This window comes from Camelus bactrianus, chromosome 9 (genome assembly GCF_048773025.1).
Source record: "Camelus bactrianus isolate YW-2024 breed Bactrian camel chromosome 9, ASM4877302v1, whole genome shotgun sequence".
Lineage (NCBI taxonomy): Eukaryota > Metazoa > Chordata > Mammalia > Artiodactyla > Camelidae > Camelus > Camelus bactrianus.
The window spans coordinates 51,902,784-51,917,705 of NC_133547.1; the positions used below are offsets into that span (position 1 = coordinate 51,902,784).

At 41.0% G+C, this 14,922-nt stretch overlaps 1 protein-coding gene across 1 annotated transcript; it reads right to left on the reverse strand.

Annotated features, from left to right (window-relative positions):
• Positions 1–3,169: 3,169 nt before the first annotated feature.
• Positions 3,170–14,855, reverse strand: ATMIN (ATM interactor). The gene is made up of 4 exons (XM_074370365.1): positions 14,495–14,855; positions 8,645–8,770; positions 7,666–7,865; positions 3,170–6,970 (listed from the first exon to the last, which is right to left on the reverse strand). Exons 1-4 carry the CDS (start codon positions 14,819–14,821, stop codon positions 5,158–5,160), a joined length of 2,466 nt encoding a protein of 821 aa, XP_074226466.1. The 5' UTR covers positions 14,822–14,855; the 3' UTR covers positions 3,170–5,157.
• Between the last annotated feature and the right edge of the window lie 67 nt (positions 14,856–14,922).

A 14,922-nucleotide genomic window follows, 5' to 3' on the forward strand; every position in this document is an offset into this window, starting at 1 on the left:
CAACATGGTGAACAGTTCTTTCCATCACAGATTTGTTACCAGTTTTGCTCTTGATGCTGGCTTTTGTAGTGGGAAATTTAAAAAAAAAAAGTGATTTCAATTTGTGCATTTCATAAGTTGCCGGCGCCAGGAAGCACTGTTGGCATTCTCCTATCCCTCCTTCAGGAGAAAGTGCATTACTGTTTTGGCAAGGTTTTCAAGAAAATTCTAAGATGTTAAGTGGATGTATTTACATTTAATGCCATTATTCAGTATTCTCTACTTTTTAAGCAATACTCTCTTCACATTCACTGCTTGTGCTAAATCGGTGTGACTATTCAGAGGCAGCCAACACAATGTATGACTCTCCTCAGTAACTAGTGGAAAATTGATGCTTCACATGTACATGTGAAAATGAGTTTTTTCTCCCATTTAGCTCAAAATACAAACAAGCCTTTCTTCCCAATGTATCTTTTAAAATGAAACAATTTCTCTGCTTATTAAAACTTGAGGACTGCTAACTTGAAAACATACCATAAACTAGTCTTACTTCCAGCACCACAGGAGGGTTATAACTATTCACTAAGCCTATAAATGTTCAAGAACTGTTAGCAATTTCATTTGCTTTAAAATCTGCATGTGCTTTGAAGAAAAATAGAAATTAACTAATTGAGAAAAAAACTGCTGGTCCTGATACTGTTCATGACTCTGCGAAGGCTTAGTTTTGGAGCTACTCACCTGAATCCTCATGACTGACTTCTCTAATGTAATTTCAAGACAATGAAACGTCAGGGAGGAAACATGGTAGCTAATTAGAGAACTTGAAATCTGAACACTTAACTACTTAGGTACATGTCTCATTAGAGAAATGGGATTTAAATGATTTTAAACTACACCACATCTTACCAAAACAAAGGTGAAAAAGAAAAAAGGACTGATACCAGCTTACAACTCATTAATGAGTTAGACCCTGAAATATAACCAAACAGAATCTATTACCACCAACTGAACTAAAACAATATGAACAGTTTCTGAGCCATAGTTTGCCAAAGTTTGAATGGTTTCTCAAAAGTATACCGTAAAATCTTAATTTTTGAAGGCTCACTTTTTAAATAGGGAAAACTCTTTGAGGAGTATTTTAAGGTTAGATATCCTTTTGTGATAAGTTAATTCAGATGCACTGACTGCTGCCAAATTTTTATTGCAGCACAAGCTCTACATTTTCTGAAGTCACTAAATTTCTCGTTACAGCACAGGAAAAAGAAGATAAAGTAGGAGAGGGATCAGTTTCAAATTTAGTCTTAAGCAGCAACATGTTTGAGATGCAATCATAAAACCAAATATTTCACCCAGGACATGGAAAAAGCACTGGATCACCAGAAAGCAAAGAGTAAAAAGCTGCAAGCAGAAGCGGTAAGAAGATGCCAAGCTTGGAATGAGGTCTTATTGACACACACCCTGCTAATAAGCTCACTCCTTTAGGCCAAAAAGAGAAAAAGTCTTTGTTTACATTGAGGTAACATATATACTTTTGAGAATAACAAAGTTGCTATGGAGATTTTATTTTTTTTTTAAGACTGTTTTCACTTTCTGAAATGTTTGACTATTTCACTGATAAAAGTGAAATATTTCACTAAAAGAGAGTATTATTTGTTTTAATTTTGTTGTTGCTGTTTTTAGCCTTTATGTTCTGTAATATTAACTTGCTTGATGATAAAGTAAGAAAAGTTAACGGAAGGGCCTTAGCAAGTTTTTCCTATGACAACCTTCACTATTTCTGATTTTATGGGTTTAGAACAAAGTTACAAATGTATTTATTTTGTTATTTATTAGTAAGGCAATATATGAAATTTAATTTGTTTTCAAAAGTTTGTTGGAAGAACTGAGTTAATGTTGACACTCCTCCAGTGTAAGTATTATGGAAATGCTCTTATTCATTCACATACTTTGGGCATTTTGCTCTTTTCAAACATGCACTTTTTAAAATACAGTGCCCAAATTTGTTAATTTGAGGACACCAACAACCTGATAATCCTTTCCATTTGCTCTTTAGCTTGCCTCTCTCGGTATGTAAATTAGTGTATCAGTGTATCTGCTAATAAATACAGTTCACACAACTGAGAGAACCGTTGGGATTTAAACATTGCATAAAAAAGGTATTTAGTCAACTGTCTTCTTGACCATAGGAACATGAGACTAGCCAACATCTTGCTGAAGAAGATGAAGAAGATTAAAATTCACGTCATTTAACAGTATTTTACATATTGGGAGGAAGCATTAAGCCAAAAGACTGACGTGTCCTCTCCTGGTGTCAAATCTAATCAGTGGCACTTTAACACACTTCAGATGAGAACACACACACACACCATGAGATATAAGGAAAATAAAACTGCACAACACTCGACATTTCAAAGGCTTCGTTCCTAGATCTTCCAAAGTGACATGTTCCTCCTCCTCTTTATTTAAGAGTATTCCGAGGACAAGTTTGAGAAGCAATGTTTTAAATATACCAGCTAGGAAGTGCTCTTCTGAGTCAGTATGAGATTAGGTTTGGACTGAAACTAAGATAAACATTCTAAAATTGAGACCATAAAGGATTACATGAAAATATCTTCTTGTTTTTTGCCACTATTAACAGAACAACTTCTCAACTAGACTTACACTGATACCTTTTTTTCCAATCAAAAGTAGCTTCAGAATTTACTTAGCATCTTTCAGGTAAGTCTACAAAATTTTTCTACTTTTATTTCCCTTATTTCAAGGGACTCAAACACATGGATTTAGCTTTCCTGCAATTAGTGACTGAGCAGAGGACCACTCATTTTTGCTCTTAAGCCAGAAGCACATTACTAACAAAGATAAAAGACACTCTATTATAAAATGGTGACACCTGGATTAAAAAAAAAATCAGAGTAGTCTCCTTTGAAAAAATTTTCCCAAAACTTAAATCCTAGAGTGGATAATTTTTATCAAAATAAAAACTACATCAAAATAGAAGCTTTCGTAATGGAATGTCTTTTTCATTTTCTATTAGCAAAACTGTTAGCAAATTTTCATGAACAAAGGCAATATAATAATGAAAATAACTAGGCAGTCATTTCCTCATGTGACCTTCAGAAGATGAGTTTGTAAAAAGTTAGGCAACAAAGTAAGTCACATTATGAGTATGTTGAAGAATTCACAAAAAAGGTAGAATTCTCACTTCTCTTTAATCACTGAGTTTCAGCTTTTACAAATAATAGAACAATTCAGGTAACTCAGGTTTTGAGGGGAAACAGTTCTTACTTACACATGAAGAACTATTACATGCTCCATTTTTCTGTAAATAACTCTACTGGCTGGGTTAACAAACGTTGTCACAGAAACACACACACACACACACACACACACACAATTTGTAAAGCCATAGATCACTGCATATATATTTACAAAAAGCCATAAACAAACATGCATTTCTCCTTTGCTAGGAGAACTTAAATTAAATGTTTGAACATTAAGGCAGTGATGATTCTAAAACATAATGAAATTCTAAGTTAAGGCTTTATGTTTGCTTTGAAACCCATATTCGTAGGCAACTGTGACCAAAGCATACTTTCATCTACCAGGTTGAGTTCATCTGCCCAGGATACGCTATTTATCCATATCAACAATTCTTCTATGGGATTGGAATTAGTAGCAACACCACTGATTTATTTTAATGAATTATTATTCTCCTCCTTAGGTTTTATTTTGAGGATTTAGCCTCCAGCAGCATAAGCATGTGCCAAAGAAGGAACAGAGCAGTTTTTTGGGTAAACTTAGAAAAATGTACAGGCTGCCCAGATTTTTACTTGCCTGAAAGTTGGCCAAAAATCAAGAATTCCGGATCTCCTAAATACAGAAAACCCTAAAAGCACACTTGACTACACACCCATCTCAAAACATAGATGTTATTGATTACTGAAGCAATCGTCTTCACCTCATTTTCTTTGAAGACTGGTATTACCCTCTCTAAAAAAATAAATAAAGCAACAAAATGCAGAATACCGTATCTTAGATGGATCTATTCTATAACTGCTATCCTCAAGGCACAAATACTATCCTTGCTAGGCCAATGTGTTTCCTCATTTAAGGGAAAAATGAGAGGTGGATGAAAAGAAGATTCACTTAAGATAACTGTTGATTGCACTCTTGCCCTTTTCAGCTTATGCAATGATGTTTAGGAAGGGATGTCCTTTTCCCTTAATGTTATTTATTTATTTACTCACTTATTTAACACTTAGAGTGACAAAATTCAGCTAGTGGGAGTACTCTGGGGAGAGGCTCTGGAGCACCACCCTGGCTGTAGGGAGGAGGAGGAGGGATGCTCGTAGGACACACTCCAGTGTGAGCCAACAGGAGTGATTCTACAGCCCAGCATTTCCATAGCTGGGGGGACTTACTGTCATTTAGACGAGAAGGATCACTATTTACACTAAGTGCTGGCTGCTACTTCTTGAAGCAATAATTTTACAGCAACATGGCTTGTGAGGAAGTACTGTAGTTACGTCGGTATCAATAATAGTTCATGTACAGAAAGGATGGCATTGACTATATGAAAACTGTCTCAAAAGCTAAAGACAACTGTAGTGTTCCTTTGTGTCTTCAAATCAGGGAAGAGTAAGATGACAAAGCAGATGAAGCTGCAGGCAACATGAGTCAAACCATCGAAGCGTTGGTGTTTCAATCTGATGGCGCAGCATCAGATCTCTTTAGATATTATCAGGAAACAGGAATTTCTAACAAGCACTGTCAAAAATATTTTAGGTGCAATTTAAGTCATACTTTGACTAAAATGTTTTGAAGATTTGAAAAGTTTGTACCCTAGTCCTGGTGAGCTTGGCTGCAGCTAAATGGCTAGATGGGTTTTAAAGGTGTGAAATACATTTTTTTTTTTAAGAAGGGAAGACTACACTGAAAGGGCAAATGTAGGCAACACAAAAACAATCATTTTTAGATCAACATCTTACACTTTATGATACACTCACAAATTTTTACACAAATTTCATGTTTACAAGTACAAAAGGCAAAGAACCTCAAAGAATCGAAGTAACTGTATCATCAACTACATTCAATAGAGTTAATACTGTTGTCCCCACTCTCCACTTTCTAAATCCAGAAGGGAACTGTAAATGCCACCCCACAATGTGGACTCCACTTTTAGAAGTTGGACACTGTGTGTAGTTCTGCACACGTCTGGGTTTCAACAGAGCTGAACTGAGATTCCATCGTGTTCCAGGCCAAGTCAGCTAGAAGAAAGTCGTCCATTGCTGTTTGAGTTTCATTGCTGGTGAAGAACAAGCTCCCCAAAGTTTCAAAGCCAGAATTCATGGTCTGTGTTTCTGTACTGTTCAACTGAACTTTGCTTTCTAAAGCAGGTATGTTTTTAGCAGTGGAGATTCCTTCGGTTTGGGTCTCTGTGTCAGAGGAATCGGTACTCATGGAAAAGCTGGAGTGTTTCAGAATACTTCCCAGAGGCAGATGAGGGCTACTGTCTAAAAAGAAGTTTAAGTCCGTCTGTGTCTGTGTGTCAAACATTTCAAGGCCTAAGAAGTTAGAATTTCCCCTATAACCATAGGACTGGGCAGAGGTGTCTGCAAGTAAGAAGTCAGTTTGGGTCTCTATGTCCAGTGATTCCAGGACTGGCTCAGTGGTCATGGTGCTAAGCTCACTCTCTTCAGTTTGAGTCTGGATATTTGAGGCTGAAAAGAACTCTTCAATATCAAAATCAATTGCGGGATTCTGGGTTGGGCCAGACGGGAGCTGGCTGTCAGGTCCAGAATTTGTGTCAGACAAAAGACTACGATTGTCCAGTGTCTGACCAGGCAGATTACTCGACAAGATATTTTCTAGATCACTTAATAAATCTATAGTTTGGGTCTGATTATCTGTCATGTTCTGTGAAGGAAGCAGACTATTCTGTGCACTGAAGTTTATAACTGGTGTAGATTTCTCAATATCTTGATGTAAAGTCTTAGGGTGGTTCTGAGGTAACAAACCATGAGTCACAGTCTCTGTTACCAAGCTGCTGCTTATAATACTGTCTGCAGAAACGCCGTATGATGAATGGACACTCTCAAAAATATCTCCACACATTACAGCTTGGTCCATCTGCACTCGATCATCTGTTGGACTTCGCATCCCACTGGTTTGAGTTTCTCTGGAGATCCCACCTGACTGGAAACAGGCATCTATAAACGCATCAGTCTGAGCAGCAATAGATGAGGTTACCTTAGAACTGGGCAAAAAAGTTTGAGTATGAACACTAATGGGAAGGCAAACTTGAGAACCAAATGTCAAATCAGTTTGAGAACAAGACGATACAGAGGAATCAGGGCTAGCCCACTGTGCAGAAGGAATAAAGTGTTGTGTGGCATAAGACAGATCTGTCTGTACATTGATTGAAGAAATGCTGTTCTTCTGACATGTGTTCCCTAGTTCTTGTAAAGGGTGAGACGGACTTTTACCCAAGTTCACTTGAACACCTGTGCTAACTGGCTCAACAGCAACAGGATTTACAAGTTTTGAAAGAGGGAGGCTCTCCTTGAGAGAGCAAGCCTCTGAATCTAGGCCGAGGATCAGGGTTCCTATGGACAAGGGGAGTAAGTGCACAGCTCCCGGGGCAGAGCCTTGGTGATCGACACCCAACACCACGGGCTGGGCTGAGGAGTCGGCTGTAGGCACAAAGACAGGCACAGGAGAAAACTGCATGACGGGGAGTTTAACCAAAGCCACTTTGGGCTTTGGTAAAAGCAACTTCTGAGGGTACCTTGGAGGTGTTGTCAGAGTCTGCTTTCTGGCAGTAGAGTTGCAAGAGTCTTCAAAAGAAGCCACCAGCTTTATTTCTGAAGTTTCCAGTTCTTGAGTATCTGGTCTTGGGGTTTGTTGGTTGCTCAGTGATTCGACAGTCTTACTGGACAACTTCTGGTTGTGCAGGCAGTTTTCCATTTTCCTTTTCTTACTAGGTGGATCCCTGGAAACAATGACAGAGTAAAAAGAGAAAAATAACTTTAAATGGCAACTTTCCTTATCAACCTTAGTGCTGTATCTACACTTACAAAGTCTATTTCCCATGTAAACAGCAAAGGTGAGATTCAACCCAGTGAAGAGAAATCCCTTCTCTTGTAACCTGACCTATTACATGGTAAACGGAAGTTCAGAAACATGCAAACAGGGAAGGAGGAAGCATGCCTTTTTGGGAGAGAAAGCTCCAAATACTAGAACTCAACTTAGATCTGTAAGCGTCAGAAAGCTAACAGATTACATAATACAACTATTACTATTTCTAAAGTGGGAAGCTATTAGTCCAAATATAAATCTGACCTTTCAAATGAAGCACAGTTACATGATTGAAAACTCTTCAACAATCTAGTACCCCTCTGGCAGAAAATGCTGGAAGTTTCTGAAGAATTGAAAACTCAGATTTTCATTTGGGAATAATAAGAGACCCTCAAAAGGAGCTGGTGAAAGAATTAGGAAGAACAATTGGGTCAAATAGATGTGGATCATCTGCTAGTACCACTGCCATTTCAGAAAATTCCCTTCTTCCGTGTCACACCTTTTCTTCACTGTTCCTCCTTTCTCCTTACACTAAGGCTCTCCAGGAAGTTTCATCTGAAAGTCTTCCCACAGCTACTGGCGTTTGGGCCACCAGTTTCCCCCATTTACCTGTGTTCTGCAGGGATCTCATGGCCAGTTCGGTAGACGTGGGACTGCAGTGCAGTTCTGCTGGCATAGGGACAGCCGCATGTGCACTGGAAGGTCTTGCCACAGTCTTCCGCATGTCTTCTCAAGTCCCATTCAGTGCCGTAGGAGTTGCTGCACTTGCTGCATTTATGCTTCTTTTCAGCATGCATTTTCATAAAGTGCTAGGCAGAACACAAAAGGGCTTTCTGAAATGAAAAACTGCAACTGCTCAAAACATTTCAAAAGACATCAACACACCCATATTAACAATGATTTTACATGATAAAATATGGCAGTGCACATCAAGAGTGTAAAAGCAGGCAAACTGCAGTTTATCACGCACTGCTTCTCCCTGTCACTTTGGCTTTGTGAAAAGTGGAGGAGACTGTTTTGGAAACATTCCAGGTACCCAATATTTAGCTTTTCATTTGTAAGTAAGTGCTGCAGGCAGGAAAAGTCTTTGCAAGCTTTTCTCAGGATCCCCTCCAGCAAATCTGCAGGGAAGTATTTCAGCCTCCCATCTTTTCAGTCCAGAAGCACCTCTTTCCCCACTTGCTGTGCCCCTCCCTCCTAAGATAGCGGTTTCTGAAATTCTTCCTTCCTGAATTCTGCAGTTCCTTACTTCCTTGGGAGAACATTGCCTTTGTGCATTTGTTCCTGACCTTGAAAGCATGTAGATTCATAACAGAGATGTGGGAGGACACACTTTATCATACTTTGCTGTCTTGCTCTTCTTTCTCTCCAAATTCACTTCTAGAAGTCCTCTCTTCCAGAACAAGCCATGTCTCTTTCACTTACACCCTACCCATTTTTACCCCATCTGGGGCACCAGGGCAACTATCCTTAGAGCATCTTTCTGCTCCATTCTCTAGTTATGACTGGTAAGTAATGAGAATGCACATTAGATTTATGCCATCTGCATTTCATTCTCAGAGAAGTATACCTAAGACAACTAAAATACCTGTTTTACGAGAGAAAATTGAGAAAATGGTCTGTCAGGGCCTCGAGGGCATCCTTCAATTGGACAACAGTAGAATTTCGGTACAGTTTTCAAATCTTTTCTTATTGTTGGATTCACTATGCCATCCTGCAAAAGAAAAATTACTTTAAATAATTATTTTAAAAAAACCAACAGAATGAGCTGGGAGTAATAACAAGGAATGACTCAAGATGGGCACAAGGGATCTTTTTAGGGTGATGAAAATGTTCTAAAATTGAAATTGTGGTGATGCTTACATAACTGTAAATCTACTAAAAAAATAACTGAATCATTCATTTAAAATGGGTAAATTTTATGGTGTGTAAACTATAGCTCAAGAAATCTGTTAGAAATTTTCAAAACAAAATAAAACAAAAAATGATGTTATTTAAAAAATTTCCATCCATTCCTATAATACTCCTCCTAAACTTAAAAATCTCTGCTCTTAAAGCTAGCTTCCCTATTTCTAAATGGTTTACTTAGTTTCTCAGGCTCAAGACTTGGTATCATCCTTAAGTCTTCTCTTCCCCTCTATCCCATTCCACCCCCAGTGAATTAGTATGAGGCCCTGACACTATGACCTAGGCCTTCCTGATACAGAGCACTGTGACTTTCTCTGATCACCACACTGCCCTCCTAAAGTAGCTAAAGCCAGCTGACAAAACTTTATATACTATGCTTGAATACAGGCACCATGCTCTGTTTGAACTTTAATAATCACTATAATGGCCAGTACTAATACAGCTTTTACTACTGTGTCAGGCACTATTCTAAGCACTTTATATTTATTAACTTATCCTAATAATCCTTTGTTATTCAGTATGTGATTGACTTGGGTAAAAGTCCGTTTCAAATAACTGGTGAGTTAATTTATCTTGAAGAGCTCTTGTTAACCTGGGGGAGCCCACGTATCTCAGGTGTGAGACACCTATGACCTCCAGCATAATTCTTATCTGGCCACCCCCTGCTGGCCCTGGAGGGAGGTGTGTGTGTGCAGCTGGTGATGAAGGACCTCTTTATAGGTCACTGGAAACAATGGGATATGTGCTCAGGCCTCAGCTGCTGCAGCAGCATCTAGATGTTTTAGTCCTTAAGCGTTCTGATGAGAAAGGATTCATTTGGAACATGCCCACCTCCTTCTCTATCGTCAGTGTGTTATCTAGAGAAGAAATTAATAACCACATGGCTAAGACTCCTTCCCTTTGCTTTCATGATGTATCTTAAGAGAAACAGGTTGATCTTGTTGAGTCTGTGTCCACTCCTTTAGAGGGGAAAAGAAGCTGTTCTTGTTTTATTTTTAAGCAACATAATTTATCTCTCAGTGATGTCAAATTTAGTCAGTTACTTCTCCATGTCTTCCACACTGGTCCACCCTTTTATAATCCTACTGCACTACAGTGTCTAGATATTCATATTCATTTGGATTATTTAAATGGTCTCCTAAATAATTTTCCTTCCTCTTCTAATATAACAAATTTGACACTCCAAAAAATTATTTGTATATATCATACCTAATACTATTTTTTTAAAAAGCTACATAAAACCCCAACTCCTCATTATGCTTCTAATCCACCATTATAACCATCTCTTTTTCTGTTCCCTTTTCATACACCACCCTGCTCAGCCTAACATTCTTCCCACTTCCAGTTTCACCTCCTGCAGCCATTCTTGTATGACCACCTCTTTCAGGCAGAACTCAGTGGTGGGAAGAGCACACAGCACTGCTTAGGGGGTATTTCCACCACTGATTAGGGGTATGACCTTGGACAGGGTATTTCCTCTCTGAGCCAGTTTACTCATTTCTAAACCAGAGAGACTAGTTAACTCTCAGGATTATCTTGTACCGGATTAGCAAGGAGCCTAGTCCAGGTCACATTCTCAATAAACAGCACTCCCTTGTTCTGCTCACCACCGGGATCTAAAGATCTATTCCTTGTCTGAAGTCACTTTGCATACTATCATTTTCTTCTAGAGTTCCTGTCTCCCCAACTACATTTTTTAAGGACAGAAACTATTTTATACACCTGTTTTCATGCTTAAAGAAGAGAGCAATTGCTTGCTAAACGCAGAGCACTTTTAGAAAGGCAGTCCAGTGTAGGGTAGTGGCTCTCAACCCTGGTGACCTGTGACAAGTCACTTGAAGCACTAAAAACAATACCTATGTATGCCTGGTCCCAATCCCAGGTATTCATGCAATTCGTTTTGAGTGTGTTTAGTATTTGGTTTAAAATTCGGTTTGGTATTTGGTTTAAAAATCTCCCCTGATGATCCCAATGTGTAGCCTAGCTTAAGGACCACTGGTGCCGAGGTTAAACCCACAGGTTCTGGAATATGGACTGCTGTAGCCTGAATTCTCTACCCTGCCTCCTTCTGTGTTCTAGGCTGTCAAATGTTCTATTGTTCTATAAAACCCTGCCTACAGGCTCACCAAGAAATTCATGCTCACTTCTAATATATCCTCAATTTGCTAAGCAATTCTTTTACTACCCCTTTTCAAACTTCCTATCATGTTCTCATATACCTGCTAACTTCACTTTTCAAAAAATGAATAAACTTTTTTTTAAAGAGAAGTTTTATTAGATTCACAGCAAAACTGAACCAAAAGCACAAAGAGTTCTCATACAATGAATGCCCCACCTTGCCATCCCTTCCCCTCGGGCCATACAGTCTGTTCCACTAACATTCCTCACCAGAGAGGTACATTTGTTAGAACTGATGAAAGTATACTGACACATCATTATCATCCAAAGTCCATAGATCTTATTAGAGTTCATTACTGCTGTCATACTTTCTATAGGTTTTCACAAACGTATAATGACAGGTATCCATTGTTATAACATAGAGTATACTCACTGCTCTAAAAAGGCCTCTGTGTTCCACCCATTCAAAGCCCTGGTAACCACTCATCTTTTTACTGTCTCTAAAGTTTTGCCTTTTCCAGAATGTCATATAGTTGGAAACACACAGTGTGTCACCTTTTCAGATTGGCTTCTTTAAGGGTCCTTCTGTCCCCTTTACTGTTTTTAAACACGAGGAATAAAACATCTCTAGCAACGAAGAAATGTCCATTTATTCTTACTCTTCTTTTCCCTGAATCACCAGCTTTCATTTCTCCATGGATCCCTCCTGTAGGCAAGGCTGGGACTAGGATATTTCCAGATTTCTTTATAGAATATGGAATAGAGACATGTATCTTAAGAAACCACGTAAAACCAAAAGGCAGCATGTACCTTACTTCTCACAATTCAATCTCCACTTTTATTCATCATTCTGCAGAAGGATTTATTACTCATTAAGAAGGAAATATTTGATTGGGGGCAGGGTATATTCTGAAGAAAGAATAAAACAAGAACCTTACAGCAACTAATGGGGAAGGGAATAAAAGATCATAATCTAGAAGAAAAAAAAAACTACGAAAGAAGCTACAATTATGTAAGTAGCTATAACAGGGAGCGCAAAGGGAAAATCTCCATCGACTATTATGCAAATCTGCCAAGTAGATATACTCAGCCTAGCTTGAGGGTAGAAAGTAGGCACACACTGACTGGACTGCTTGTGGTCTCTGTCTAAACACAGAACACTTTCAAAACCACAGGGACCTCCCAGTCAGCTCTTGTCCTTAGGCCTCTTTCTTTCCCCTCTTCCTTCCCATACTTTGAGACACCACATGTCAAGAGTAATGTTTGAACTCAAGAGCCTGCTACTTGGGGTCCCGACTGAGTGTATAGATTCACCACACTGGGGTGACACCATACAGAGAGGGCTGTTTTGTCACACAGGCCACCTTTGTTAAAGAAAAAAACCGCTTCCACCAAGACAGCAGATGCTCAGGGACTGCTAGGCACCATGGTTAGAGGTAGAACAAGGCAGGAAAGTGGGCTTGTTTGACAAGAGGAAAACAATGATGGTTCAGAGTAAGGCTTCTTTAATTCCTGCTAAAAAAGGTCTCCTCAGTGACCAAGGAAGGAAACTCAGGAGAGTCCTTTTTTTTTTTTTCTCTTCAGTGTTTTCAGCTCAGAAAGAGATCCTGAGAGCACTATGCTGTCTTCAGATAAGAGAAATTTGAAAAATGACTAGAACTCAAAGAATGGCTTCACAGAGGTTCTAAGCAAGGGAGGATACTGATAACTCTGGCCTAATAAAGTCTAAGTAAAGATGTGACTGTCAAAATCTGTATTTGCCTCATGTTCCTCCTTCTTAGACCTATTATATGCTCAGGGTTGGTATCTTTAGAATTCCTGAACTTCACATATTTTAAAAACATAATTAGAAATAAACCTATTGTATATTACCAAACTGGTCCTGACATGTAACTGGTATCTCTATGCCTTATAGATGCTTCACAAGGTCTTGAGAGATACAAAGCTTGTGACAGCAATTCCAGAGAAAAGAATGACATAAACCGTTAAAAAGTGCTTCTTAGGGTGGTGTGCAGGCCAACACAAAGAGGGTCCTGGTCAGACAGGCAGCTCCCCTGGTGCTTAGAGATGTAATGTTACCTTAGCTGTCTACCAGAGAGGAGATGATACTGAAGGAGGGTGATGGCTGTTACATATATATGAACTAAAGAGCACCAAGGGGTCAGGCTGTAGAATTCTTACAAATATATAGTTCATCCACTAAGTTAAAATATGGATAAGGAAAAGAAGAATTTAATTAAAATTTGTGCCAGGGAAGAAACCCAAAACTACTGAGAAGTGCAGCCTCACGGGCAGGGTCTCCTTCAGCTTACCTCTAAGGAAGGTGATTTCTGGACTGGCCTCCCTAAACTTCATATAAGAATGTTGTTGCCTCTTGATTAAGTTGGCACCAGAAGGGGACTGTCCTTCATGGGCAACACATCTGCTCTGCTAGAGACTTCGAACTTCTGCTGTTAAATTCTTATCAGAAACCTGATTCTAAAAACATTTCCGAGGTGGATTTACCTGAAGGGCGGACAGAACGTGCAATACGCCAGGTAATTTAAACTTACTCCTGAATCAATTCAGACCATCAAAAGCTACCTATTCACAAAACTTTCAGTGACACGCTTTGGAATAACGTCACTGTTGGAACAGAGAGACTCGAATAAGTGGTGGAGGGAAAATTCCTATTGTAATGACTGAGACACTAGGATTTACTAGGTCCAGGGCGGGACTGGACATCTGAATTTTTTATAAGCTTTCCACAGAGGTGCACTAAAGGTTGAAAATCACTGTCCCATTCTACACAAGGTGGAAGGGATGTTCAGACTATTGCCATGTCATTACATACAGTGTCATCTCTTAAAGACGATTCACAGGAGAAATTTCGCTTAGTTCTCATTACTGAGCAAAGCTGATTTCACCAACACTGAAACTTGGAATGACGGAGCTCTAAGCCTTACCAATTGGGCAGGACCTAAACGCCTGAAGGAGGTATTGCGGGAGTGGTGGAGAGAACGCCGACTTTAGAATCTGAGACCGGGTGTAAACCCCAGCACGACTCGGGCTGCGTCACCGGTTTCTCCTCAACAGAAGAAGGTGCTATGAGAACCGGCGAGACAAACCTGTGAAACGCCCGAGCCGCCCAGTAAGAGGCCGCCCGTCCTGCGGGTCCGAGCCTGACAGCCCGGGGACATGACACAGTGTTTTCTATCGCCGCGCCTCCCTGCGCCCTCCCAGTCTCCCTTTCCGGACTCCCTCACGTTTCAGGGCCTCGGAAGCCCCTGCGACGCTGGCCAGACACACGGCGCATCCCCGCCCGCGGCCTGCGCCTCACTGGGAGCCGGACCCGAGCCCCCGGCCCCCAGCGCCGCCCTCAGGCGCTCGGTCGCGCCAGGCCCCGGGAGGCGCCGTCCCGCGGCGGGCTCACCTGCAGGCGGTGGCTCTTGACCAGGTGCATGTTGAGCGCCGGGCTGTTGGGCAGGATCTTGCCGCAGCCGCGCACCGTGCACAGGATGTTGGTTCGCACCGCCCGGGACAGCTCGCTCACCGATGGCTGGATGAGCTCCCGGGCCGGCGGCGCCGGACCCGCCGGCTGCTGCCTCGCAGCTGCGAGTCGCGGCCGGCAGCCCCTCAACCGCCCAGGGGGCTCCCGCGGGCCCGAGGCGGCGGCGGCTCCCCTGGCGCCCGCCGAGACGGCCGGGGTGCCCAAGGCCAGAGCCGCGGGCCCCGCCGCCGCCGCCTCAGAGGCCGCCATGGCTCCCGCACGGCAGTCGGCCGGGGTAGCAGGCCCCGCCCCCGCCACTTCCGGCAGAGGGCGGGGCTTCCCGGCTTATTAGCATCCGGCGGGGCCTGGGC